At 43.9% G+C, this 23652-nt stretch overlaps 2 protein-coding genes across 9 annotated transcripts in view; both read left to right on the forward strand.

Moving 5' to 3' along the window:
- The first annotated feature begins 509 nt into the window (after positions 1 to 509).
- MRPL44 (mitochondrial ribosomal protein L44) lies at positions 510 to 12432 on the forward strand. Its single transcript, XM_084847151.1, has 4 exons — positions 510 to 690; positions 6649 to 7117; positions 9681 to 9859; positions 12134 to 12432. The coding sequence occupies exons 1-4, from the start codon at positions 527 to 529 to the stop codon at positions 12300 to 12302; spliced, it is 981 nt and encodes a 326-aa protein (XP_084703277.1). The 5' UTR covers positions 510 to 526; the 3' UTR covers positions 12303 to 12432.
- Positions 12433 to 22486: 10054 nt separating this feature from the next.
- The window catches only part of AGFG1 (ArfGAP with FG repeats 1), a 35003-nt gene continuing 33837 nt past the window's right edge, over positions 22487 to 23652 (forward strand). For 7 of the 8 annotated variants that reach the window (XM_084847152.1, XM_084847153.1, XM_084847154.1 and 4 more), the window contains exon 1: positions 22487 to 22976. In XM_084847152.1, coding sequence (XP_084703278.1) covers positions 22810 to 22976 — 167 coding nt within the window. In that variant the 5' untranslated portion in view covers positions 22487 to 22809. The remainder of the gene's footprint in view (positions 22977 to 23652) is intronic. The other variant, XM_084847157.1, reaches the window with a different exon arrangement.

Consider the following 23652-nt stretch of genomic DNA (forward strand, 5'->3'; position numbering starts at 1 on the left):
AGTGGTCCCGGGTAAAATGAAATCTGTATTTCACAGCATCATAGGTTTGTATAAGGGCAGTATGATATTGACAGTTTTAGTCTTAATTCCTTTCCTAATTATGCCTAACATGGAATTTGCCTTTTTCACAGCAGCAGCACATTGGGTTGACATTTTCATCAAGCTGTCCGCCACAACCGCCAGATCTCTTTCTTCATCGGTCACCACTAGCTCAGATCCCATCAGGTCATACTTGAGCCTGATTATAGCAGGCATCATAAATCAGGATCTCCCCAGTCTTAGGTTCAGCATGCCAGCCAATACACATTTCTTTTGCATTTGTTTGTAGGGGCAAAACCCACACTACAGATTCAACACGCCTTCCGCGAACCGGGACGTGTTTGCCCCTCACAGCCCAGCCTGACTTGCCGCGAAGGGTTCTGTCAGCGGAGGAACCTAGTTAACCGGAACAAGAAAAGAGGCGGCGCTTGTTTCCGGACGGAGGATGTGCCGACGCGCCCGCCGCTGACGGGCTCCCCTCGGAACAATGGCGTCGGCGCTGCTGCGGCCTCTGTTGCTGGGGGGCTCCCAGCGCCTGCTGGCTGCCACGACGGGGCGTGCCGCCCTTCGCCTCCAACCGCGCCGAGATAACCAGCGCTGGGTCCGCGCTTATCTGGAGCAGCAGCGGCGGCTCGAGCCTCCAAAGCGCCGGTGAGAGAGAGAGAGAGAGAGAGAGAGAGGCAGGCGGGCGGGCGGGCGGGGACGGCAGAGAACGGGGACTCCGGGCGGGCCTCGTGCGGGCCGCTCGCCTGCTGCGCCTCTCCACGGAGCTCCTCAAGGGCTGGCTGCAGGGAGCCTGGGCAGCGCTGCGGTGCCGGCCAGCGGGAGTTCCGCTTCGGCTAGGGCTGCTACGCGGTGAGGGAAAGTCGGGCCCCGGAGCCGGAGGTGCCCCTTCTGTGCGCAGCTCGACAGGAGGGAAGCTTGGGCAGGGCGGGCTTGCCGACCCGCGGCTCTGCCGGCTTGCCACCAAAGCGAGCTCTTCTGCTGTGGAGAGGGGCTGCTTGTCTGGCGTGGCCGAATTCACGTCGTCTTAGAAGAAGGTTTCTTGTTCAGTCGTGCCCGACTCTTCGTGACCCCATGGACCACAGCACGCCAGGCCTTCCTGTCCTGCGCTCTCTCCCGGGGCGTGCTCAAGTCCATATTCATTGCATCGGGTCCGTCTAGCCCAGCAGCGGCTCTCCAGGGTTTCAGATAGGAGGCTTTGCTGCCCTGCTTGGAGATGCCGGGTATCGAACCTGAGATCTCCTGCGTGCAAAGCATGTGCTTTACCACTGAGCCATGGCCCCTCCACGAAGGAGAGTTGTCTTCTGTATAGAAGAGCCTGAAACGAGGCTACCTGCCTCTAATTATTATTATTACTAGTGAATGGACCCGGCTTCGTACGGGTTGAATGGCTTTTAGTTTGGTACGGCGAAGCTTTCGAGCAAAGTTATGCTGCTGTCAGAGTTGGACACGTTGTGCCTGCCCCATCTGAGTGAAGCCAGGCCTGCTAGCACTTCTAGGCAGGGCCAGTGTCATGGTGCATGCTGTATTGTTATTATTTAGTGCATTTATATCCTGCCTTTCCTCCAAGGAGCTCAAGGTGGTGTACATGCTTTTATTTACACAACAACCCTGTAAGTTATGTTAGGCTGAGAGATAGTGATAGGTCAAGGTCAGCCACTGAGATTGATGGCTAAGTTGGAACTTGAACTCAGTCCTAGTCCAACACTCCACACTGGGGAGGCTGTCCCACAGCAGTGGGGAGGGAGCAGCCATATAACTCTTCCTCAAACTACTTCCCAGAACTAGCTTTGCACAGGTGGGAATAGCCCTTTAGTTTGATACATTAAAGCTTTCAAGCAAAGTTAACCATCTGTCAGATTTGGACACATTGGACTCACCCTGTTTCAGTGAAGCAAGGCATGCTGGCCCTCATAGGCATGGCCCCTGCCATAGTGCATCCCCTGTAGCCCTCTGAGGGAGGAGTCTGCTCACTCCATTTCCCTTGGGTGAGCCGCCCACAGCAGGGGGAAAGGGGCAGGCCAAGGTTGATAAATCTCAGTGATTTTTTAAAATTTTTAAAATTTAAGTTGGATTTTTTTATGTAAATCAGATTTTGTAATTTTCTTAAAACAATTAGTAAAAAAAAAGAGCCTTGGTCAAAGATATCATCACAAATACTAATTATACAACTTCTAATTATATCCTATGGATATGTTAACAGCAGTTTATGAAGATGGAAGATAACCTGATCAGTCCTATTCTGCACTGCAGGTGGTGTACAGAAGTGCATATGCTCTCTTGCACACTTTCCCAAGGCCTTGCCGCTCTCTAAGTGCAAAGATAGAGAAAATCAATGAATAGAGAATTTGCAGAGGTGGAGTAGATCTGAACAAGGAGGAGGAGTCTGGTTATAAATGCAATGGATGGGGGGGAATAGAAAGTGAAACCATACATGTTGTCCTGACTTCTGAGGAAACCTCTGCTGCATATATCCTCCACAAAAATCCATATGTGTGTTTTGTTAATGTTGTTTGTTTATTCTTCTGGTTAGTTTTCTTCTTCAACAATCTTATTAGTACAATTTAAAAACCTGTTTGGTGGTGGTGGTGGTGGTTATTCTGGCACATCATGACAAAAATATGATTAATAGAACAGTTAAGCTGTTCATCTTCTGAATGACTTCATAATTTCTTCTTTAGTACTAAAATGACCAAATTATCATCCTATTTTTGATGAAAATTAATCTGAAAACAATTCAGAATAATTACTTAGGGTGTACCTACCTTCTAACGAAACCTACATCTCTGAATATCAGAGATATTAAGATATGAATATTATCTCTGAATAATCTCTGTTTTCAGATTAATTTTCATCAAAAATAGGATGATAATTTGGTCATTTTAGTACTAAAGAAGAAATTATGAAGTCATTCAGAAGATGAACAGCTTAACTGTTCTATTAATCATATTTTTGTCATGATGTGCCAGAATAACCACCACCACCACCACCAAACAGGTTTTTAAATTGTATTAAGCTTATATTAAACAATAATGTACTTCTGCTAAAATAATGACTAAATAGAATCTTCGTCACTAGTGATTTAAACTGTGATTTAAATCATTACAATTGAGTCCTTCAGAGAAGCAATTTAAATCATGATTTAAATCAATTTCATTTAAATCAAATCAACTCTGGGGCAGGCATATAACTCTGTCTCTCAGCCTGCTCTTTCCTGGCTTCAAAGCTATGCAGTGGTTTGTGACCAACTAACACATGGCTTCGAACCATGTTGGTTGGTTAGTTGGTCACAAACGAGTGACATTAAATTAATGTGTATTATAAACAAAAGAATCCCAAGCTTCACACTGCTAGGGTCCTGTAGTATGCATGCCTCAAGTGTCTAGGTTTCATGGCCTTGGAGGTATTGTGCAGACAGACAGACACACACCATTTTTTATTATTATAGTTTATTAATAATAGCAGTATTGATTTTACTTATTGAGAATCTGTATTCTCTGTCTTTACACCTGCAGAGCTTCAAGAACATTTAGCGGAAATGTTCTTCATTTACCTAGTTTGTGTCATGAACGAAGGCTGTGATAGAAAAGTGGAAGTTTGCCACTGCATAACTTCCCCAGTAAGAGCATTGTGTAGCTCTAGATTTCTGGGTCCACATATTATCAGTTTCCAATAGAGAAAGCATTTACATGCACGAAATGTGCTTTAAAATGGGTGTGTGCGATGTTAAGGTTTGTGTCTGTTTCCCACATTGAAGATGGAATCTTGCATGCACTTACCTGGAAGGATGTTCCATTAAACTCAGTGGCACTAACCTCTGAGTAGATATGCATAGGATTGGGCTGTAAAGTGCTTTCGACCTCTCAGTGGCTTTTGATACCATTGACCATGATATCCTCCTGGACCGCCTGGAGGGGTTGGGCATTGGAGACACCGTATTACAGTGGTTCTGGTCCTTCCTCTCCGGTAGGTACCAGAGGGTAGCACTGGGAGAGGAGGTTTCGGACCCGTGGCCGCTCACTTGTGGTGTGCCGGAGGGTTCCATCCTCTGCCTGATGCTATTTAACATCTATGTGAAGCCGCTGGAGGCTATCAGGAGGTTTGGGGTGCGGTGTCATCAATATATGGTGACATGCAGCTCTACCTCTCGTTTGAATTTTCACCAAGATTGGCCGTAGAATCCCTCTCCAAATGTCTGGAGACAGTGAGTGGCTGGATGGGGAGGAATAAGCTGAAGCTGAACCCTGCCAAGACCAAGGTACTTTTGGTGGGAGACAAGAGGAGGTTGGGGGATGTTGACCTGGTGTTGAATGGGGTACGGCTACCCTTGAAAGACCAGGTCCACAGCCTGGGGGTCATTTTAGATTCCCAGCTGTCCATGGAGGCTCAGGTGTCAGCTGTGGGATGGACAGTGCTGTGCCAACTCCATCTGATACAGTGGCTGCGCCCCTACCTTCCCGACCATCTGCTCCCATCAGTAGTACATGCCCTGGTCTCCTGTCGTCTAGACTACTGTAATGCACTCTATGTGGGGTTACCCTTGAAGATGGTTCAGAAGCTGCAGCTGGTACAGAACTCCGCGGCTCGCCTGATTAAAGGCAGCCGTTGGCGTGATCACATCATTCCGGTGCTGAAGGAGTTGCACTGGTTACCAGTTGTTTTCCGGGCTAAATTTAAGGTGTTGGTTTTGACCTTTAAAACCCTATATGGTTCCAGCCCTGCCTGTCTTAAGGAGCGCCTCCAGCAACACCAGACAGGCCGCTTAACAAGATCTGCCTCGGATGGCCTTCTCTCTGTCCCATCAGCCAGGACAGCTAGGCTGGTGGGGATGAGGGAGAAGGCTTTTTCTGTGGTGGCCCCCACGCTGTGGAACTTCCTCCCTAGGGAACTCTGCCATGCCCCCTCTTTAATGAGCTTCCGCCATGCATTAACAACGTAGTTGTTTCTGGTAGGCATTTGGGGTGGGTTAGGGTATTTTTAGAAATATGTTTTAATGTAGAATGTTATTGTTTTAAAAATGTTGTATTGCTGTACATTGCCCAGAGTGGCCTGGTGACCGGCCAGATGGGCAATTAAGAAATTTAATAAATAAAATAAAAATAAATATGAAGCAACTTTAAGGTACAGGCAGATTCCTTGGACCATAGATCATTTGGCAATCAGAAGGATACACAAAGGTCTGTAGTCCTGAGTAAGGTGCAGTTCTAATAATCCAATCCTAAATGTTGCTCAATCCAATATTTAGGATTGAAGCCAAAGTACTTACTTGAAAATAGATCCCCCAAAAACACCCAAGAAAAAGTTCATTTCTGCCAACTAACATGCCCTTTTATTTTCAGGTAATGTGATAGTTATTAATTAAAAAAGCAAATAACAAAGCTGGGACATAAATGTGTATGTTTGTATGCTGATAAATCAAGACCAGTTAATCTGATCCTAACCTAACTTTCAAGGTATGTTCAGTTTACACTAAAAAAAGTTTTTCTCCAAAAAATTCCACATGGAGGGGCATTTGGAAAGAGGGAGGGTGCTGCTGGGTGAAATCACTTGTTTGCCTCATGAAATCACAGGCAAACAAGTTAGTAAGTTATAAATCAATTCTGACAAGTGGGCTATATGAATGTGTCCATGCTGTTATTTGTTATTGACATTGTTATATATTGTTAATGTTGTTGTTATATTTAAATATGCATACATATGTTTTGTCTGTTCTATATATATAGTTACATTCATGTATGTACTATACTTGCAATAATGAGTGTGTAGGAATATTTACATACATTTTGCACCCTGAATTATACTTTCATTAATAAAGCTAAAATGGCTAAATTATGCTCTTGGATGGATAGCATGACCACATTTGTATATACCACTTGCCAGGATTGATTTATAATTTCCTAGTTGGTTTAGCTATGATTTCATAAGGGGCATCCCTGTTTCAAAATGTCCCATCCCATCTGGTGTAGCATTTATGGACATAAACCTTCCTTGTTTTAAGTTGAAAGTCAAATCCTGAAAGTTAGGATTGGATTGGATTAACTGATTTAGATGTGTAAATGTACAAACATGTCATTTTACCTATATAGATTTGACATGGGCTATACTGATCCTGGAGGGTGTGGGGAGGAGAAATTTGTGTCCAGGGTTTATTGGAGTTATACAACTATAAACTGGACCTGAAAATAAAAGGGCATGTTGGTTTCCAGAAATGAAGCTTTTTTAAATTCTCCTACCCCACTACACTGATATCTGTGCCTCTTCTGTGTAAGAGTGGTTAGGATCTGTTTGTGTTAAATCAACAGAAACACCTTGGCGGGAGGCTGTGTGGTGTGTTATATGGCAAAAGCAGCAGAGGCCTTTCATTTCTATTCTTGAATTTCACACCATGTGTTCCTACTTTCTGTCAATTTGATCAACATTAGATAGTTTACCCTTGCAGAAATTTTTCTCATGTTTCCTAACCTGTGAAAATGAAAACGAACAACAATGAATATAATTCTTGCTTTGTAGGACCAAATTTAGAATAATGGGCTCGAGAGAATCCTGATTTCAAATGTCTATCCTGATTGTTTTCTGGCTTTTTGTTTGTTTTGTGTCATTATGTAGCTCTGAGAAGCCTAACTGGGATTATCATGCAGAAATACAGGCTTTTGGTCACCGGATACATGAGACGTTTTCGTTGATTCTTCTCAAAACTGCATTTGTTAATCGTTGTTATATTAAACATGAAGAGTCCAGGCGCCAAACACTGGGACTAGAGAAAGAAGCAGTTGCTCTTAATCTCAAGGACAATAATGAACTTTCTCTGCAAGGGGCATCTTTTACATGCTCTTACCTCAAACAGTGCTTTGAAGAGGCTTATCCAGAAATGCCACCTGCAGGCATTGAGGCTCTTGTTAACTTTCTTACCAGTGAAGAAATGGTATCTTATTTGGCCAGAAACCTGTCTCTACAAGACTTGACACTTTGTGCAGAATTTCCTGTGCCACCCAATGTGCTTCAGCATACTTTATTTGCTGTAATAGGAGCATTGCTTCAAAGCAGTGGCCCTCAGAGAACAGAGATCTTTGTCAGGGTAAGTTGTTGCGCAGTATATTATTATGTATAGTAGAATTAATAGTTCTTTGGCACCCATCCAGGGCTAAAATGCTGCCTGCCATAACATAAGGAATAATACATTGCATCTTGTTTACCAAACATCAGTAGAGCATAATCTGCTACAACTCATCTCTTAGCTTTTACTCCATGTGAACCACTGAAGAAGAAGCAATGCTTTAAGCAGCCTATAACCAGGACTGTTTATAAGTTGTACCTAAGAAAACCAGTGTTGCCTTGAGACAGTGGCAGGCAACCCTGATACCCTCCTGATGTTTTGGACTACAGCTCTCATAGTCCCTGACCCATTTGCCATGATGTGTGAGGTTGATGGGCGTTGCAATCCAAAACAGCTGGATTGCCTACCCTTTCCCTATGAAAATGTGTGTATTTTCTATACTATATATTATAGTGCCTAATTCTGGCACAGTTTTCTGTATCAACATTTGGCCTCTGAGACCAGCTGTCTTTCTTGACAGTGCTTGCACGGAAGTGATACCACTCCAACTTACATTTGTAGATTGGATTGCACAGAATATTAAGAGGATTTAAAAAAAACACACACACTCCTTTTTTAAACATACAGAATGATGCACTCAGAGGTTTGGAAGAGACAAGTGGTTGCACATGTACATTTAATACAGGCACCTGGAAATTGGAGAGCTCGCACTGAAATTTTAATGCATGCACATCCAGGTGTGTTGGTAGAACATCAATTGTGTTGCATCATGGTTTATTTGTCTACTTACTGCAATGTTCCCCAACCTGGTACCCTCTAGATGTTTTGGCCTATAAGTCTTAATATGCCTGATCATTGGCTGTGCTGACCAGGGCTGATGGGAGTTGAAGTCCAAAACATCTGGAGGACACTAGGTTGGAGAAGGCTGGCTTATTGCATGTAGGCCTTGGAGTAATTCCATTTGGACCATCAGAGGCCAGACTGCTGCATGAAATGGGGCTCTCTGGCTTGAGTTAAGGGTAAGTTCCCTTGAAGGGGAAATAATTTCCCCCAAGGATGTATTTGGCTTTTAAAATTTAAACAACAGTGTCCCTGGTAGAGCAAGTCCCTAAAGCCCTATCTAGTGAGAAAAAAATGGATTCTTTGGTTGTTCACCCTCTGACAATACGGTTACTTTATAAACAGATGCTTATATACAAAAAGTAAATATATTTAAGACAATTATAGAAAAAATAATACCATGGTACTAGTTAAGTTTTGAACAAGAAGATGAAGGTACAACTTCCTACCTTACAAGAACAGAACTTATCAGTTGTTATGTTGTCTTCTAGCAGAGGTAACTCTCTGCTAGGAGCAACCACACCCGGTATCTTCTTTTTACTTCTGTTGTTTTACATTTGAACATGTGACGTGATTTGTTACTGTACTGATTAGTTACTGTACTATTTTACTCCTAGCGCTTTACATCCATGCGTATCTCCCCTTACATCACTTACCCTTTCTCTTAGTGACCTCTGTCCACACCAAGAGAATTGCACTCTGGCTATGTTCATGTACCCTAGTTTTAACAGGAAGACACATCTTGGTACATTCTGGCACAGCATGCTTACAAATCACAATAGTTCCCTTCGTTCCCTTTTCTGCTCTTTAGCTGTCCCTTAGAACATGCTGATGGTTGGTTTCTACTAGGGTGATGTCCGGTCTCTATCTTTCCTAACTTTAAACATGCTGAACCCTGAGTTTTACTTAAGATAAAATGCTGATGCTTGATTTAAAACCTTATGCTGCCTTCAGCTATAGCCTTGTAGCAGACTCCTGTGGTGGGCGCAACAACCATTGGCCTAATTTGCTCATAGTTTGAGCCTGTATACCTTTGTCTGGTGCAGCTTCTCATTCCTACGCCTTTATAAATATGTAGTGGTATCATTGCACTGCCTTCTAGGTCAGAATAAAGCTAGCTTAACAGTTTATTCTTTAGGAAGGGTAATTCCATAAAGCCCATATGTGATGTTGCTTAATGACTTCCTTGTGTGCTTGATGTCACCATCAGCATTGCAGGCCTGTTCATAGGAACTGATCCAAATCCTATCAAACAGCATGGCTTTCCCTGCCCCCAAAGCAGAGGGATGCAATGTGTCCATCACAGCTTCGTTAATGTATAGGAAGCTTCTTTCTACTAATATGCTAGTGGAAAATAGCCTTGGTTATGAGATGCTTGAGACGTGTATTTGATTTATAATAGACAGCATGATGTAGCAGCAAGGATTGTAGCACTTAGTCTTTGCAAGAAATGTACCCATATAAATCTTAATCTGTTTGATTTTAAGCGATTGTGGGTTCTGTATCAATCCCAGCCTGCTGGCTGGCTTGATGGAATTAGTACATACCTGTGAAATTTAGCATATATTTTGACACCCAGACTTTCCATTTTTAGCATCTTTTAGCATAAACAGGAGTGATTTATAATCTTTACTCTTTGTAATTATGATTATCAATTTTAAAATACCTGAACTACAATATTTGTTTCTACATGCCAGGAATCAAAGCGTATTGACATCTGAAAATTTCCCCTTTTTATATTCAGGACTTCTTCATTCCTCAACTGATAGGAAAAGAACTGTTTGAGATGTGGAATGTTATAAACCCCATGGGCTTGCTACTGGAGGAACTGGCGAAGAGGAATACATCTGCTCCAGAACCAAGACTAACCAGACAGTCAGGAGCTACCACTGCACTGCCCTTGTATTTTGTTGGATTGTATTGGTTAGTAAGACTTTAGACTGGTTCAGATGATCTTACTGACCGTGAATGTTGGGATTATGCCTTCCCTGCTTACTGGGACCACCTGTTCTCCTTCTAGGCCCACTGATTGTACCTGTGGATATTGAATGGAAACTTTGAATGGAACCTTTGCATGAAAAATGTAACATGCATAGGCCCAGACTTATGCAATCAATATCCTCTGAGAATTGACCATACAGTTAGGGCCTATACATGTTGGCATGAGTCAAATGTGATGCATCCACATACAGATCTTTGGTGGACCCAAAGGTCGCACAGGTGCTTCCAGTGAGTACATAGAATCCCACCTCAACCACACATAGCTGGTAAGATAATCTGTACTGGCTCTTTATCTATTCTCACATTTTTTGCAAAGTCTGAGTTGTATCTTATAAAGGAGCTGCATGTTTTTGTCATTTTCATCTCTCCAAAGGATAAAGACACACTAATTATCCAGCTTGGCAGCTCTAGGATATGGGTGTCATATTTTTCAGACAAGAAGAGACTTGTCTCTGGTATTCTTTAGCCCGGTTTTAGACAGCCTAATGTCAAAACCTGGCCTCAGGCTCATTACAAATGCCTCTGAGTGAGTCTGATGGATTTTGAACCTTTAAAAGGAATGGGAAAGAGACTGTATTTACATAACCAAGCATTTGTCTTATCTTTATCCTAGTCCTGCCTTACTTCCTCCTTTTGTTGTCACTAGTATTCATTGGTAATTCCTGCTGTTTTCCTTCTCAGTATGCTGGGGGTAACCTTGCAGATTCATTCTAGATTGTGCAAGCATGATTGTTTATTCCTTTCCAAGATCTTGATTAGTCCCGTCTTGTCTCTTTTAGTTCTGGATTCCTGTACACTGAGTAATTCCCATTGAGCATGATAATCAGCTGCATGATTGCCTTTACATTAATTTTAGCAAGCCAGGCTGCCTTTACATTAATACAGGCAATCCATGCTAAGCACTTCTGAAGGAGTAAGCACTTCACTGCTACACTACATATACACACACAAATGAATCCAACTGGTACCTAATTCTTCCTCTGCTTATTGTACTGAATCAGGAGAGTCGTCAAGTGAGTAAAAGCATCCAGAGTGTGCCTCCACCTGCAGTAGCATTCCCTGAGCAGAGTTCTGGTGAGAACACTCCCAAGAGAAGAAGGGGTAGGATGGGAGGCTGATTTTTGCTGATTTCTCTCCCTCCCCCTGCAGTCCCCAGTGCCATCTCCCGTACTCTTCTGGAGGGTCTCCCATTCCTCTAGAGCACATTTTTACTGGGCTGCAGAAGGAGGGAGGAAATCAACAAAAATTGCCTCCACTTCCATTCTACCAGCAGGATTCCTCTGCTGGATCAGAAGCCTTTTGCAGATGGAAGGAGTGCTTCTCTTCATGAGAGGCAAAGTTGGATCCAACCCATAGATCTTAATAAGGTAACTATAGTTTATTAAGATGTTTTAAGATTACCCTTCATCTGATTTGGATTTGTGGACAGCATAAAATCAGTATAATAAAACTCACTAACAAATATAAGAGCAGAAAAGAATATCCTTAAAGATAGAAATTCAGAAAAAAATAGTTTTTATGATGGACTTACACAGCAGATCATGGGTAAAACTATGTCAGGACAGACTGCTCTAGGATATTTCACAATTGAGTATTTCTCCAAATGAAATGTTTTCTATGTGTAGGGAGGTCTGCAGCAAGGAGCACATACCCATTACTATAGACAGCCTGAAATAGAACCCAGAAACAATTTTACCACATAATCTACTGTCTCTCTGGACAAGATCTGAAAGAATTCAAAAGGCTGTAAATAACTCATTTCAGTATGTGGTGTCCTTTTTATTTTACAACTGTTCAACTATATGTTGACTTTAAGATACCGTGGATTCTGTATCAGTCCCAACCTGTTGGCTGGCTTGATGAAATTAGTATATATAGTTAACATATGATTTGCCACCCAGACTAGTGCCCCGAAGAACCATGGCTCTCTGAGAAGTAAGAGAAGTCCTAGATTTCAAAATACATAGACTTCTTTTTAGACAGGGTAGGCTGGAATAAGCTATTATAAGTTACTGGGTGTTACGCAACACAACATACAAGTTGAGGATCACTGAACTAATATTACGTTCTGTGAATATTTCTTGCATGGCCCGTAGTTGTTAGGCTAAAGGAATGCTCAGTTGCTGTTGCCTGTTATATATAATGGGATGCATAGTAATAATCAAGAACTCATGAAGTTATTTCCTTTCCTTTCAGTGATAAGAAGCTTCTGGCTGAAGGTGCTGGTGAAACAGTATTAGCTGCTGAAGAAGAAGCTGCCCGTGTGGCCCTGAGGAAGCTTTATGGGTTCACTGAGAACAGGCGCCCCTGGGTGTATTCTTCTCCACAATGGGAGCGGAGAGCAGAAAATGCTATTAGCAGTTAGGCAGAAAAAGTTACTTCTTCCATATACAATGATGCTGCATTTGAAGGAGTAAAATGTAATGAGTGATTATGAAATTTGGGTTAAAAAATACCAATTTCCTGCAAATAAAGTTGGTGGTATAAGGTTTTTACTCCTATTTAGTATCACTTTGGAGAGCAATGCTGGGTTGAAAAAACAGGGTATTTAATAATAAAATAACTCTTAAATGTGTTGTGTAAACTCGGAAGAATCATGGTTAAGTGCATACTTTTATTTATTTATTACATTTCTGTACTTTCCAATAGCCAAAGACTAAGGCAAAAGTCTACAATGCAAAACTTCAGAATAATTTTGGCCAATAAAATGTTTCATATCCCACCATAGAGTAAAATTAATTTGCAGATATACAAATTAATGAGTTGCAATACATGCGCAAATACACAAATTAATATAAGAGTACAAAACATTATTGATTGCTTTATCACTTAATTCTCTACCACGTCCCCCCGCGTGTTTGATGAGATATCTCTGTAAAGTAGGCTTGTACAACGTTAGGCCCACAGGTTGATTGTAGCCCCCTATGGTATTGTCTAATAACCTTCAATTGTAGCCCTTTCTGATCTCCAGCTAAGGCCCGTCCAAGTCCTTCAAAACAGCAGATGTGAGAATGCCTTCACATCTGCAGTATTTCTTCAGTCCCTGAATTAAGAGGCATCTGATGGACTTGGCACCAAATTTTCCAGCCTGTCACTGGCAGCCAGCAAACCATACTGCATGCCTTACATGTACCTGGAATTTCCTCAGTTTCTGGGAGAGTGAAAGCCTTGTGTGTTGTCACTGGCAAATTCAGGGTAGAATTGAGGAGAGATGAAGAGGGAAAATAGAAAACTAAATAGATCACTGAAATAAAAGGAAAACAGCTGGGGATACAAAAATGTGAGGTGAGAAAAGAGAATGGAGCATAGAGCACTGTGGTGATGCAGAGAAAAGAGAGTGAGCCCCGGGGCACAGAGACGGTTTACTGGTGCAGAATCATGGGAGATAGAAAGGGAAAAGGTGTAATAGGGTTACAGACACGTTTGGCTGGGGAAAGGTCTGTACAGGCCTGTGATGGTGCAGAGAGAAGAGGGGAGGGGTAATAGTTCAGAGAAACTAATAGATCTGAGAGAAGTGTGAAGGGGCTGGGGAGGTTCAACAGAACAATCTTGGGATTGAGAGGAGGATGAGAAAGGAGAGATGTGTGTGTGTGCGTGATGGATGAATAGTGTATGTGCTTGTGTACGGATGGGATGTAGGAGAGTCAAAATATCTTGGGCTGGTCCTACTTGGATTCACTGGGTGAGCTTCACCAGTTTGCCTTCTGTGAGATAGGTATTTGGTTGCGCTATGTGGAGTTAAATATTTAGTGTAGCATTTGGGGCTCAGGCCCAGCCTTTGCCTTATACTCAGTTTCTTGGGCAAGATATTTATCCTTTGTCATTCGCCAGCCTGCCTGTGGCAGTCGCTCTGTGATTAGCCAACCCTACTGTGGCAGCTGCTTTGTAATGGTGGTGTCCACCAGAATTTCTCAAATGCCCAAATGTGCCTGTAGCCCAGAAAGGTTGGGGACCCCTGCCCTAGCTGAACTAGAATGATTATTTGCTTTATACTTCTTTTGGAAGTTTAGTGTGGCAAAGCTGTCTGATATGTTCAAATATCCCTCAAGTTGGCAGCTTCATTGAGTATGGGCTGTATGCATAAAGTCCATTTGCACACAAAGGAGAATCCTGGAGCAATGAGGCTTCCTGTTCATATGGAGGAGCCTTGCACACATCTCTACACAAATAGGATACATCTCTACACACATAGAATACACACATTCTCACTGAGTGTTGGGGTGCAATGCCACTCCCCCTCATGCTTTGTGAGGTGGCTGTGTGTATCCCTACCAAATGTCTATATCGTTATACACCTATAGATTTATATTGTCTGCTAGGAGAGAATTCTGTCATCTGAAAACACAAGCCACAGCAACACAAGTGATCCAGCTGGATATAATTTCTCATATAATGAGTAATGAAAAAAGAAGGAAAAGCAGCCTTTAATATATGTATGTATTCCAAAGAATCAATACAGTCCATTATTGCAGTCCCTAGAGTTGCCCGCTTCCATTATTTCTAAAACCCATTATGAAAAATAAGACTATCTGCAAAATTCATCTGGCATGCTTATCATTAGTGGAACTAAGTAAAAGGCTACAACAACCACATGTTAACCTTTGCATCACACTTCTCTGTATGTTCTGTTTAAAACTCATCTATGTTAAACCTGTTTAAAGAAAAGTGGTCAAAATATAGCAATGGGCCATACAGGGCTACTGTCCCCACAGATTTCAGCATTCATTTCATTGTGGAGGGAAAGGCGGTTCTTCATTCCTTTGTACTGAACTTCCTCATCTTGGAGGGAAGATACATATCACTTTGCCTCACTAAAGTTGATATACCTGCATCTTCATAATACAAATTGATTATGAATGCATAATACAAATCTTCATAATACAAATTGATATACCAGCATCTTCATATACCAGCATCCAGTGAGTTCATGGCAGAGCACAGTTGTATTCATTGAGGTTCAAGTTCTAAACTCCATGCGCTGGCTGTTGCACTTTTTTTGTTGCAAGAGCTTCACTTCGTTTTATTCAAAGTTCCCTCTTGATATCTGCCAGCAAGATCTAGCCTATTATGTGCTTTTGCAAAAATAAGATAGGACATAACAATTCACTAGGAATGTATATAAATCTCCCTGGAATGGATGGGGTTTGTTGCAAGACTGCACACTCCAGTGGAGCATAGGAAATACTTTTCCCCAGTGTATCATGCACATAGAGATTTAGATATGAAAATAAGAACTGATCTTAGCTTTCAGAAACATTCATCCATGTCTAATCATGCTCTCAGCTCCTGTTTTTATTACAATGGAATGCATTTGTGGCATTAAAACCTCTTAAATTAGCTTCTTAATGTGGAAGTGAATGTTAATGTTGAAAGCTGCTGTTAGCTATAGAGGTTTTACAGAGCAATCCCCATACTCCAATTATGCTGGCAGGGTAGGGGGAGATATGCTGCTGCCTTCATGATTCTATGAAGGCCACTGTACCGGCTACCTTAATGTCTGTTGAACTACTGTCCGCAAGGCACAGGAGCCCTGCTGGAGTGACTGGTTGTCAAGCCCATATATGTATTTCCCTTTCAAAATCTCCACCATCCCTGATGATGTTTAGTGAAGGCGTTGACAGTGCCACATATGTTGTATTTGTTGCTAGGGAGTGGTATGTAAGGATCCATTGTGCCCCCCCCGCCCCCCAGTAGGATCTGGCTTCACTTACCCTCCGGATGGGACTCTGGGGGGGAGGCAGGGAGCATGATGCACTTGGGGTCAACAGCCCCTCCTCTCTGCTCACCCAGTTCCCTGCATTGTGAAGAAGCAGGCCTCTTGGGTGCAATTGGTGCTGCTGCCTGAGTGTATGAGGCAGTCAGTGTGGTGTGGGGGTATGGGATGAAGAGGAAGGTGGGATGATATGGAAGAGAGGCATATTGGGATGCTACCTGGTGGGACTGGACTATTGGGCAGAATAGCAGGAGGTGCTCACATGGATTGCCAGGGGGAGGAAGAGGTGGGCCAAAAGGGCTGCTTGGCCCATGCAAGAGCCAGGCAATGGGCCCATGCAGCACTCCTGCTGATTGGTTCAGGTTTACCTCAGTGTGGGGTTGTCCTCTGGATTTGAATCAGGGGCCTTCATCATGTAGAACAGGAGCTGTTCCTGTCTTTGTGCTTCTGACTGGATGTTGAGGGGGAGGGGACAAACACCCCATGTGTCTGATCACTGTCTGTTGCGTCTGACTGGTTAGGGAGCTGCTCTGTGAAGCTTGCATTATGTGTTTTAAGTTTTAATGTGGAGCTCCCTCTCTTTTGCTTCTGGGATGACTTTTTCAGGTACGCAAAAGGCAAGTGAGAGCATGTCCCCCCCCCCCCCCGTGGGGTTGGACCTCCCACCTACTGCTTCCCAACAGTGTGTTCTATGCAGTAAGTCACTGGGGGATGCTGCTATCAGGCAGCATGTGTTTCTGGTTCCCCTTCTCTTTTTTGTCCTGGACCTCTTGGCTGCTTTCCCTCCCTTGGTAGGGCTTCAATCCTTGTCCCCGGAGGGCTGTGTGTACTCTGTACATGCCCCTTTCTATGTGACCTCTCCTTCCTCCCCTTTGTGTGTATTGTGCTCTTAAAATGGCTTGTGAAGAAGTGTGAGATTCAAATCCAGGCATATGGGAATGCCTGAGGACTGACTGTACTGGAGTTATTAATGACTGAGCCACCGGGGCTGATGGAATGGGGTCAGTCTGCTGTTGTCTGTCTTGTTATGCAGTGGGTGTGCTAGCGGCATGCCCCGACAGGAGTTTATTGGTCCCTGTGTCTGCACAGCATGTGGGCATTGTTGCTGGCACAGTCCCCGATTAGTGGGCTGCGGCAGTTCCTTTTTTTGTGTTTTTGGTTATGTTTTGTGTTTTTGGTTATGTTAGTGGTATATCTCTCCCCCTCACCCCAGCATAATGTCAGTATAGGATTGCTCTGCCCGCCAGAAAGGTGTTAAGAACCTATAAATTGTAATTATATCTTGTTCAGTCCCATCCAGCTTGCTGAGTCACCTTTGGAAAGCTTTTATTTTCTTAGTCTCTAGCCCCTGCTTTTATTTATTAAGGGAGCAATTCTATGGCTGCTAGATAGCAGCTAGATGGCCATAGGATATGCTGTTATCCAGGAACCGACCTCGGCGCCCGTGCTCTGAGATCTGTTCCCAGAGAACTGACTTCCTCCCACTTCTGCGCTGCCTCAGAGGCAGCATAGAACAGCCCCATCCTCCGCGCTTGCAAGAGGAGCGCGGAGGGGCCAGAAAGGGGCGTGGCTGGGGGCATTCCGGGGTGGGGAGAGTGTAGCTGCCTGTACAACATGATCCTATGTGTTGTACAGCAGCCTCCTTCCCCGCTTCTGCCATCTAGCAGAAAAAGCAGGGCAGGAGAAGCGTGGAGGGGATGATCCCCGCCATGCTTCTCCTGCCCTGCTTTGGACAGACGGTCGCCTCCGAGTTTGAAGGTGGCCCGCCTGTCCGGATAGGATTGCTCCCTAAATATATATCCCATCCTTCTTTTACAAAGTGAGATCAAGGCAACACTATTTGTAACACAAGGATAATAATATTGACGTGCCTCACAGGGTTGTTGTAAAATCCTTACTGAGACAGTGTACACAACTTTTAAAAAGTGCCATATAAATATTAAAAATTACTATAAACATGCTCATTCTATGTGCATAGGATTAGAACTGCATCGAAACTTAATTTTTTGTATGTACCATAATGTGGGCAAAAATGAAGATACAGTAAGAACTTATTATGACGTTTCTGAATTACACACATGGGTATCTTCAAATGCACAGATAAGTAAATGAAGCTGACATCCTATACATACATATCTGGAAGTAAGTTCCATTGAACTCAGTTGGAGGGGGCTGGAGGTATTACTGAGCAAACATACATAAGATTATGCTGTTAATGTAATTACAGAACTGTTATTAGTAGAATACTAATCTACACAATCAGAAGCCTTCCCCATATGAAAACCCAGGACAATGTCATATTCTGGGGAGGGAGGATGAGTAAATATATAATATGTTCCTATGATCAGCCTGTACGCTAGAGGAATGGAGAATGGCACCAAAATTGGTGTTTTAAAAACACAAATTTTTTAAAAGGGTTCCTGGGTTGGGGGGGATTGGGGAAATGACAAGCTGGTTAGCTTAATGTTTGTTTTGGGTAAATTGGTTGAAAGCATTATTAAAGATAAAGTTAGTAAGCGTATAGAAGGACAGGCCCTGCTGAATCAACACGACTTCCACAAAAGTATGTCCTGTCTTGCTAACCTTTGAGAATTCTTTGACAGTTTTGAGAATAAACGTGTGGACAGGGGTGATCTGGTAGATACTGTTTACTTGAACTTCCAAAAGTCCTTTGACAAAGTCCCTAACTAAAGACTCCCGAGTAAACTTAGTAGTCAGAACAGAGGTCCTCTTATGGATCAGTAACAGGTTAAAGAACAGAAAGCAGAGAGTGGGAATAAATGGTAAATTCTCCCAGTGGAGGGATGTAAACAGTGGATTCCTACAGGATGCTTTTCAACTTATATATAGATGATCTGGAATTAGGAGTGAGCAGTGAGGTGGCCATGTTTGCTGATGACACCAAATTATTTAGGGTGGTTAAACAGAAAGGGATTGCAAAGAGATCCAAAAGGATCTCTCCAAACTGGGTGAATGACATCAAAATGGCAAATGCAGTTCAACATAAGCCAGTGTAAAGTGATGCATGCTGGGGCAAAAAAATCCCAGCTTTGTGTATATGCAGATGGGATCTGAGCTAGCTGTGACTGACCAAGAAAGATCTTGGGACTGTTGTGGACAGCTTGATGAAAATGTCAACCCTAGTGCATGGTTGCTGTGAAAAAGAAAAATTCCATGTTAGGCATAATTAGGAAAGGAATTGAAAATAAAACTGCCAATTTCATACTGCTCTTATACAAATCTATGGTGCCACCACACTTGGAATACTGTGAACAGTTCTAGTCACTGCACCTAAAAAAGGATATAGTAGCATTGGAAAATTCTGAGAGTGCCTTGGACTGCAAGAAGATCAAACCAGTCCATACTCCAGGAAATAAAGCCAGACTGCTCACTTGAGGGAAGGATATTAAAGGCAAAACTGAAGTACTGTGGCCACATAATGAGAAGACAGGATGCCCTGGAGAAGATGCTGATGCTAGGGAAAGTGGAAGGCAAAAGAAAGAGGGGCCGACCAAGGGCAAGATGGATGGATGATATTCTGGAGGTGACAGACTTGAACTTGGGGGAGCTGGGGGTGGTGACGGCCGACAGGAAGCTCTGGTGTGGGCTGGTCTATGAAGTCCCGAAGAGTCGGAAGCGACTGACCAAATAACAACAACAAAAAGCATTGGAAAAAGTGCATAAAAGGGCAACTAAAATGGTCAAGAGGTTGGAACAACTCCCCTACGAGGAAAGGTTACAACATTTGGGACTGTTTAGTTTAGAGAAAGGGCGGAGACATGGCAGAGGTATACAAAATTATGCATGGTGTGGAGAAAGTGGAGAGGGAGGCATTTTTCTCCCTCATCATACTAGAACCTGGGGTCATCCCATAATGCTGATTGGTGGGAGATTCAGGACAGATAAAAAGGACTTCTTCACACAGTGCATAAACTATGGAATCTGCTACCACAGGATGTAGTGATGACCACCAATCTGAATGGCTTTAAAGGGGGATTACACAGATTTATGGAAGATAAGGCTATCAATGGAAACTAATCCTGACAGCTATATGCTGCTTCCAGTATCCGAGGCAGAGGGTGCTATTGCACTCACGTCCTACTTGTGGGTTTCCTACAAATAGCTGGGTGGCCACTGTGTGAACAGAATGCTTGAACAGGTTGGCCTTGGTCTGATCTAGCATGGCTCTTCTTATGTTCTTAAGAGAAGACTTGACAGAATATATGTATATGCTACAGCTAAGTTTCATTAAAATCAGTAATAAAACTGTAATTAAAACTGGAGTTTCAGTAGGAGCCAGTATGGGCAGAGTGTTGGACCGAGACTTGGGAAGCCTGCATTTCAATCCCAGATCAGTGGTAGACCTGCTTGGGTACCTCGGTCACTTTTAGACTCAATCTCCCAACCTGTACAATTAGAATTATCCATCTCCTAAAGTAATTGTGAAAAAGAATTAAGAACTCTGAGCGGCTTGCCTCATTTGCATTAGGGCTGAGGCAGAGCTGCCTCCTCAACACAGCAGAATACAGAATAAGGCTGCTGCCTGCAACACTTTGATCTTGTTTCAATGTAATGCATAAATAAAAAACAGCCAAAGACTGGTAATCAAATTCAGGAACCAGAAAACAAGAATGTTTCATTGCCCCATCTGCAAGTTGAAATAATAGCAAGTCACTTAACTTGTGCAGTTGTTGTAAGAGGAATGGGATAAGGATTATAAAGTACTTCACATTTTAAATAATATTTTGGAAGATTCATCATCAACATCATCATTTGTATAGCACTTTGAGTGTTCAAAGCACTTCATATACACTATTTTATCATCCTTACAACAACCCAGATCCCAGGGCATGGTCTGAAGGCACATGATGCAGCAACTTTGCCAAAGGTAAGGAAGTTTGGGCCTAGTCTTTGGTCAGATAGGAGACAGTTTGGGAACACTATGGCCTCTGCACCCTGAGTTCCAGAAAAGCAGGATATAAATATAATTAATAACTAGCTAATTAATTAACCCTATAAGGTAGGTCAGTATTATTATCCCCATACTGAAGATGGAGTGGGGGCTGAGGCTAAGATAGGGTAGGTTGCCTAAGACCATTTTGTGAGGAAACAGCAGAGGCAAGATTTCAACTGATTTCCCAATTTGTAGCTCAAGGTGCTTCTAGATGGAGGGTTCCTACTGCTTTCATTCAAAAGGCATTACACAGCTATTTTGCCTTTCCTCGTTTTTTCTGGTTAGAAAAAAAAAATTAGAAGTGGTGGGAAACATGGGAGGACTACAAGTGGAAGATGTCATCTGGACTCCCTGTAAAATTCTGTGGATGAGGCAAGGCAATGGCGCAATGAAAACCTCTCCTGGGAACATCCTCAGTCTCTTAGTCGCTGCATTACACCTGCTAACATTAGAATAAATATACAGATCACAAGGCCATAAAGGCTGAGCCCTAGAACATGTTAAATACTAACAAAAGCTCTTTTGAATATGTGCAGAGTGCTTTCTTCTCACTACTGAAGAACCACAATTAACCCAGACAAATCTGGGGCTGGTGCAGCCTTTTTGTTAGGCATAAATCCTAGCACCTCTCATTTTAAGAATGTATGTATTGCTCCCGCATCCAAACACAAATATCTAAAGAATGGCCAGTTTTGTATTCTCTGAGACCAATCTAGTCTCATGACAGATATCTAGGGGGCAGAAATGTATTTTGCCCCACAATCTTGCAATTCTCAAAAACTCTTGAGTTGGCCAGACTCAGGAATGAAATGAAACCTCATTCCAATAAGTAAGAGCTTCAGGGATATGCTCAGACAGCATGTGATCCTCAGTTATGAAAGGGGGGAGATGAGGAATTGATGTACTTCTCTAAAGGTTCTGTACAGATTTGGAGTGATCCTTTGATTTCCTGGGAGATCTGTTGTTTTTAACATGGCAAATTGGCTAAGAATTATGCACTGAGGAAAGGCCATAGCTCAATAGTAGAGCACATGCTTCGTATACAGATTACAGGTTGCCAACCTGTAAGGCTGATTTTAAGAAAGATATTATGGCACCATGATTTCATTTCCTGTCCTGAAGCTCTTCAAACTTTTGATCAAATTTCAACCTAGCACAGTTGCCTATATTTTTTCTGACTAATACACACAAAATAACACGCACTCACACATGCTCCTTTTATATGCTGTCCAGATTGTATTTTTATTATTTCGTTAGATACTTAGGCGCTCCTACTTAGGCTGTTTTACTGTAGGTGCTAAGTTAGCACACTGGTTATAGACTTATAATTAGTGAATTCCTTTGTTTCCTTAGTGATCTTGATCAATTATTATGCAGTTCTTTTGGGTGCCTTTAACTTTATTTTGAAATGAAATAAAATGTCGTGATTAAGAAATGCTGTTATCTTCTTCTTCTTCTTCTTCCTCCAGAGACTTCAGAGTCAGAATAGACAACACTGGACTAGAATGGACCACTGGAACGGTCCAGTCGCTGTCGGTCAGGGCATTTAAACACAAAGCCGAAAGAGGGAGCGGTACCATCCATGCCCATGGGCCACCACAGGCGATCCCTCCGTTGCCCCGCCTCCTCCTTCCTAACCCTCCTTCCAGGCCTTTCCCCTTCTTAAGCTCTGCTCCTTTCCTCACCGGAGCCTCGCGGGTGCCTAGGCTGCAACCGACCAGGTTGCTCGCGCTCTTTTCCCCCTCCTGCAGGGTCACGCCAGGTAACCGGCTCCCTCAGGGAGAGGGACTCGGGGAATCCTCCCGGGCGGAAGGGGGCGCTGCTCGGCGCCCTGGGAGCGCGAGCGGGGGCTGATCGCCGAGGCCGCTGCGCTCCTCTCCTTGTTCGTTCTGGGAAAGGTGTCGCGCAGGTTCCGCCTCAGCTCGTCATTGAGCCGCCCCGGGCCCGGCTCTGTCGCGCGTCGCCCCGCCGCCGGCCTCCCTCGCCTCGCCTCTTCTCGTCAGTTGGGCTGTGTGCGCGTGTGTGTGCGCGCGCGCGCGTGCGCGCCGCTAAGGGCGCGGGCCCAGGCTTCCCCCTCGCCCCCCCCTTTCCCCCTGCCGCGCCTCAAGCGGGACGGTCCCAGCTTTCCCCGCGTTGCCGTCTTCCTCGCCCTCGCCCCCGGGTTGGCGTGAGCGGGCCGGGAACCGGCCCCCCCCGGCGGAGGCCATGGCGGCGAGCGCCAAGCGGAAGCAGGAGGAGAAACACCTGAAGCTGCTGAGGGAGATGAGCAGCCTCCCCCCCAACCGCAAGTGCTTCGACTGCGACCAGCGCGGCCCCACCTACACCGACATGACGGTGGGCAGCTTCGTGTGTACCTCCTGCTCCGGCATCCTGTGAGTTGAGGAGGGAGAGAGAAAGAGAGGAGGGGTTGTTGACCTCCTGGCGGGAGGAAACGAGCGAGAGCTTCAGGCAGGCGGTGGGAGGGGTCGAGGAGCTGAGGGAAATTGGGTGCTGGGGATTGGCGAGGGGGCCTCCTCCCCAAGACCATCTCCCGCTTTCCGAAATGGACATTGGGTGTTGGTAATGGACTGTTAGGGCGGTGGGCGGGAGGCCTCTGGGGACCTGGAAGAAGACTGAAAGGTAAATGGGATGGGGGGGGGAGAGGTTCCGTTTCCCACCAAACTCCCTCTCTTTTGCCCCTTAATGCTGTGGGGGAAGACTTGAGAGTAATGAGGTAGCGTTGGCTGGAGGGAATATCTGCGGTTGAAAAGAATGAGTTGTCTATATTTCTTAGGCAAATGATAAGAATTGGTATAACTCAAGGGGCCAGATGGGTGGGTGGCGAGGACTGAAAGGCTAGGCTGAAGAGACCACCGGAAAGCAAAAGCTTGGTGGGGTTAAGTTGGTAGGTGAATGGAGGCTTATGGAATCTTCCAGCACTTCTTCTGTTCCACTTAAATGTATAGAGTAGTGAAAGGATTTTATTTCCTCTCTAATGGGTGGGATATTTGTAATGAAAAACGCACGTTCTTTAATAATAATAAAGAGATTATTGCATCTACTGATGAA

This window comes from Heloderma suspectum, chromosome 3, assembly GCF_057233095.1.
Source record: "Heloderma suspectum isolate Gila_16-S chromosome 3, 16-S_ref, whole genome shotgun sequence".
NCBI classification, from domain to species: Eukaryota; Metazoa; Chordata; class Lepidosauria; order Squamata; family Helodermatidae; genus Heloderma; species Heloderma suspectum.

Coding starts and splice junctions, on each gene's coding strand:
- MRPL44 (XM_084847151.1), top strand. CDS start 527: ATGGCGTCGGCGCTGCTGCGGCCTCTGTTGCTGGGGGGCTCCCAGCGC. Junction 691..6,648: donor CTCGAGCCTCCAAAGCGCCG/GTGAGAGAGAGA, acceptor GTCATTATGTAG/CTCTGAGAAGCCTAACTGGG. Junction 9,860..12,133: donor TATTTTGTTGGATTGTATTG/GTTAGTAAGACT, acceptor CTTTCCTTTCAG/TGATAAGAAGCTTCTGGCTG.